Genomic DNA, 3,962 nt, shown 5'->3' with positions numbered 1-3,962 from the left:
ATTTCAAAATCTAAGGATGTAGATTTAGTCTTAGTATAAGATTATGATCCTATAAGCATTATATGAGAATTTTTATCAGCCAATACAAATATCTCATTCAATGATAACAAGAATAGAATTTCATAACACTAAGTCCTTACCAAATTATAACAAAATAAACTCATGAATAAAAATGGTTTCAAAATACAAAATACTTGAAATCTGAGTCTTCAACGTCATTCAAGTGTTAATAAATAATGAATATTGAATAATTTGTGGAAGCTTGAGATAAAAATAAAATATAAAAAATAAAAAAAAGAAGGGGTTGCTATATCAATAAAAAAGTTATATAAGTAATATCGGGAAGTGTTATATTGCTAACTCAATACCTAATTGCTAACTACAACTAAATAATAGCCATTAGATATTCAAATTAAGGGCCTAGATCATCAACCAATCCCTAAATGTCAATACGATCAACAAAAAACGTCAATAAAGCCATAGGATTAATTCCATAAAATATCAATAGGGGTATTAATGTCAATTAACTACATGTTTAATTATAACTAACTTTTAAAAGAAATCCCAAAATATTAAATTCATATAACATATATCAAATTAAAGATAATTTTATAAGGATTCCAACGATATCATACATGCATAAGTTCCGACGTCAAAATTTGAAAAAAAATTCGAAATTTTTCCAATTTTTTCGTAAAGCAGAAATGTCAACATACTATATAAAATATGTCAATATAATACATGTAGAATGTCAATATAAGCAATGGGTTAACATTCTTAAAGTATTGTGTTGACATTCTCAAAGCATTGTGTTGATATTTCAAAACACTATATTGACATTTTCATCTAAAACCCTAATTTGGCGTTTTTTTTTTATCTTTTTTGATTTTATTAATAAAAACGAAAATTACACGCGGCAAATTATAGACCACACGTTTTCTAAAATCATATGGCCTTAAATTAGTTGTAGTTAGCAATTAAGTATAAGTTAGCAATTGATCACTCCCTAGCAATATCAGTTAGATAAGTAGTGAATAATAAATTAAAAAGTATAGAACATTAAACTTCCAAATACTTTTTCTTATTTTTTGACATCTTGAAACTTTTCTCCACTACTAATTATGGCAGGGAATTTGCAAAGCCAATCTCGAAGGCAAACTAATGGAATATAAGGTAGAAACTTTAGTAGTAATATATGTCAAACAAGTAATATGATAGAGTGACATATAATTATCATTTTAAGTCACGAAAACACACATGCATAATTGCAGACACTTCGTCCTATCTTAAATAAGTATGCATCAAAATTATGAAATTACAGTGTTTCTAGAAGCTATCTTGGCAAGCAAATCACAGATGGATGTGTAAGATGGGCCACCACGCTTGAGAGCCTCAGCCCCACTCTTCTTCAGCTGCTTAGCCTTCTCCCTCAGACGCCCACCTTCCTCTCCCTCCATCAACTCCCTCACCATCGCCTCTATCTCCTCCCTCCCCACCACCTCCGACGTCGGCAGCGCCCGCGGCCTCAGCGCCACGCCCACCTCCTCCGCCAGCAGGGCCGCGTTCATCTTCTGCTCCGCGTAAAGCGGCCAGGCAATCAACGGTGCCCCACTGGCAATGCTCTCGAGAGTCGAGTTCCATCCACAGTGCGTCACAAACCCTCCCACCGCAGGATGGCCCAGTATCTCCGCCTGCGGGGCCCAGTTGGATACCAGAAACCCTTGCTCTTTGGTCCGGGTGAGAAAGCCCTCCGGCAAGTAATCCGGCGTCGAATCCTCACCGTTGGTCACCCTGAGAAACGCGTTGTCCACGGGGCCTCCCGTGGGGCGGCGGACCACCCAAACGAATCTCTGCCGGCTATTCTCCAGCCCCCAAGCCAGCTCCGTCATCTGCTGCTGCGACAGCACTCCGCCGCTTCCGAACGACGCCAAGACTACCGATTCATCCGGTTGCCGGTCCAGCCACTGGACCAGCTCGGAAGACCGGTGGTCCGGTTCAGACTCTCTCACAAGCGGTCCGACCGGGTGAACCGGGATTTTTATTACGGACCGGTTCTCCGCAAAAGCTCGGAGCGTTTCGGGCTCCAAATCAGCCCAAGAATTGATTAAAATCCCATCGGCTGAAGGGATGTTTTCGCCTATCTTGAGATACTCGTCGTACTGCTGGTCTTTCTGGTCCAACATTGGGTCATTTAAGTCCTCCGGTCGGACCGGTTTGCAGCCCGGGATAGGGATAGGGTCTGTTTGGTTAACATACTCTTCCGAATATTGTTGGTGGAGAATGGGGCTGTATGCGAGCAGAGCAGTGAACCAGGCGTTGGAAGGGATATAGACGTAGTTGGGGATGTTGAACTCGGCGGCGATGGGAAGCGCTTCTGTGCAGAAGAGGTCGGCGAAGAGAGCGTGGGGACGGCGGCTCATCATGGCGGAGCGGATGGAGGGGAGGGACACGCGGACCATGAGGCAGAGCTGGGTGACGATTTTGGCGGAGGAATTGACGAGGTGAGAGATGTCTGCGGGAGGGAGCTCTAGAATGTTGACTAGTGGGTGGAGGGGGATTTTCAGGAGGTTTGACTCAGGCGGGGAGACGGTGGTGGTCACTAGGAGGACGGTGACAGTGGCGCCGTGGTGGGTGGCGAGGCGGTTGCTGAGAAGGACGACCGGGATGAGGTGGCCCATCCCGGGACTTGATAGTATTGCAACATGAAGATTGGCAGAGGTGGAGTTGGAGCCATCCATCCAGTGTTTTTTTTGTTCTTCTTGTTGTGTGTTTGTTTTTGTGCAGAAACAGAATGGAATGGTCATATTTTATACTACCTCCGTCCTCCAAATATCGACATACTTTGATTCGGCACGGATTTTAAGAAATGTAAGGGAAAGTGAGTTAAAAAAGTTAGTGGGATGTGGGTCCTACTTTTAAAACAAAATGTGAATAGGAATGTGTTAGTAGAATATGTGATTGGGATCCTCCGTTGTGCTATTTAGCATAGAGCTGTTGTTTCTAACACAATATATATTAAAATAATAAGAGTATATAAATATTTAATTTTTTTATATTATTTATTTGATTATTTTATTGTTTTGTATGTAACAGCAGGGCTGTTGTGCTAAATTGCACAGCAGAGGATTTCCATCCTAGAATGAGGTCCACTACCAAAAATGATATAAAGTGAAGCGTGTCAAACTTTTAGGGACAGACCGAAATGGTAAATTGTGTCAAACTTTCAGGGACGTAGATAGTACTACTTTGAGTGACACATTTTCTGCTTTAGAATGTTTCACTCTAATTGACATATTTTTAAACATAATAAGCATCATTCTCTCTATTTATTTTCTCAATTTTACTCACAAAATAACACTTCATAAAAATCATTTGTCGAATTAATAATACTTCATTTAGAATGAAATAGAGTACTATTCTAATAGTACTACTATACTATACTAGTATATACGAATATTTTATCAAGTGATATTAAACCATATCCACCTTTTGTACCCTGAACTTTGAAAGATAACGGAACTGGGACCGAGGGTTTGTTAAACGCAAAACACAATTATTTGTCCGAATCTAATAATCTCACGCAAGAAATTACTCTTATTGATCGGATTTTAAATGATGATGTTTAACAACAAGCAACCATCTATATGTTTTAAAAGATTTAAAGCGAGCCGTCCTAGCTATTCGTTTTACATATGCAAGCTATGATCTAATTAGAGCATTCACGATGGTAATAGGCCAGCCATAACCAGCCATTCTCTCTCTCTGCCATGTCAGCAGCACTAAAAATCCACCTGCCATATCAGCATAGGCCAACCGCAATAAAAATAATTCAAAAACAACTACATTTTACGGAATAAAATTTACGATTAAATTACAAAATTAAATTTACGAGACATATACGGGAAAATTCATTCATTTTCATTAAAAAAAAGGTACATAGATTAAAAAAAATACATGATTTT

At 39.5% G+C, this 3,962-nt stretch overlaps 1 protein-coding gene across 1 annotated transcript; it reads right to left on the bottom strand.

Moving 5' to 3' along the window:
- Positions 1–1,198: 1,198 nt before the first annotated feature.
- On the bottom strand, positions 1,199–2,800 carry LOC125211862 (anthocyanidin 3-O-glucosyltransferase 5-like). The gene has a single exon (XM_048111809.1). It carries the CDS (start codon positions 2,736–2,738, stop codon positions 1,308–1,310), a length of 1,431 nt encoding a protein of 476 aa, XP_047967766.1. The 5' UTR covers positions 2,739–2,800; the 3' UTR covers positions 1,199–1,307.
- Between the last annotated feature and the right edge of the window lie 1,162 nt (positions 2,801–3,962).

This window comes from Salvia hispanica, chromosome 3 (assembly GCF_023119035.1).
Source record: "Salvia hispanica cultivar TCC Black 2014 chromosome 3, UniMelb_Shisp_WGS_1.0, whole genome shotgun sequence".
NCBI classification, from domain to species: Eukaryota; Viridiplantae; Streptophyta; class Magnoliopsida; order Lamiales; family Lamiaceae; genus Salvia; species Salvia hispanica.
The sequence above is the reverse complement of the archived record's forward strand: the minus strand, read 5'-3'. Positions and strand labels throughout refer to the sequence as shown.

Bases quoted from the DNA above. Each gene is read 5' to 3' on its own strand.
- LOC125211862 (XM_048111809.1), bottom strand. From the start codon at position 2,738: ATGGATGGCTCCAACTCCACCTCTGCCAATCTTCATGTTGCAATACTA.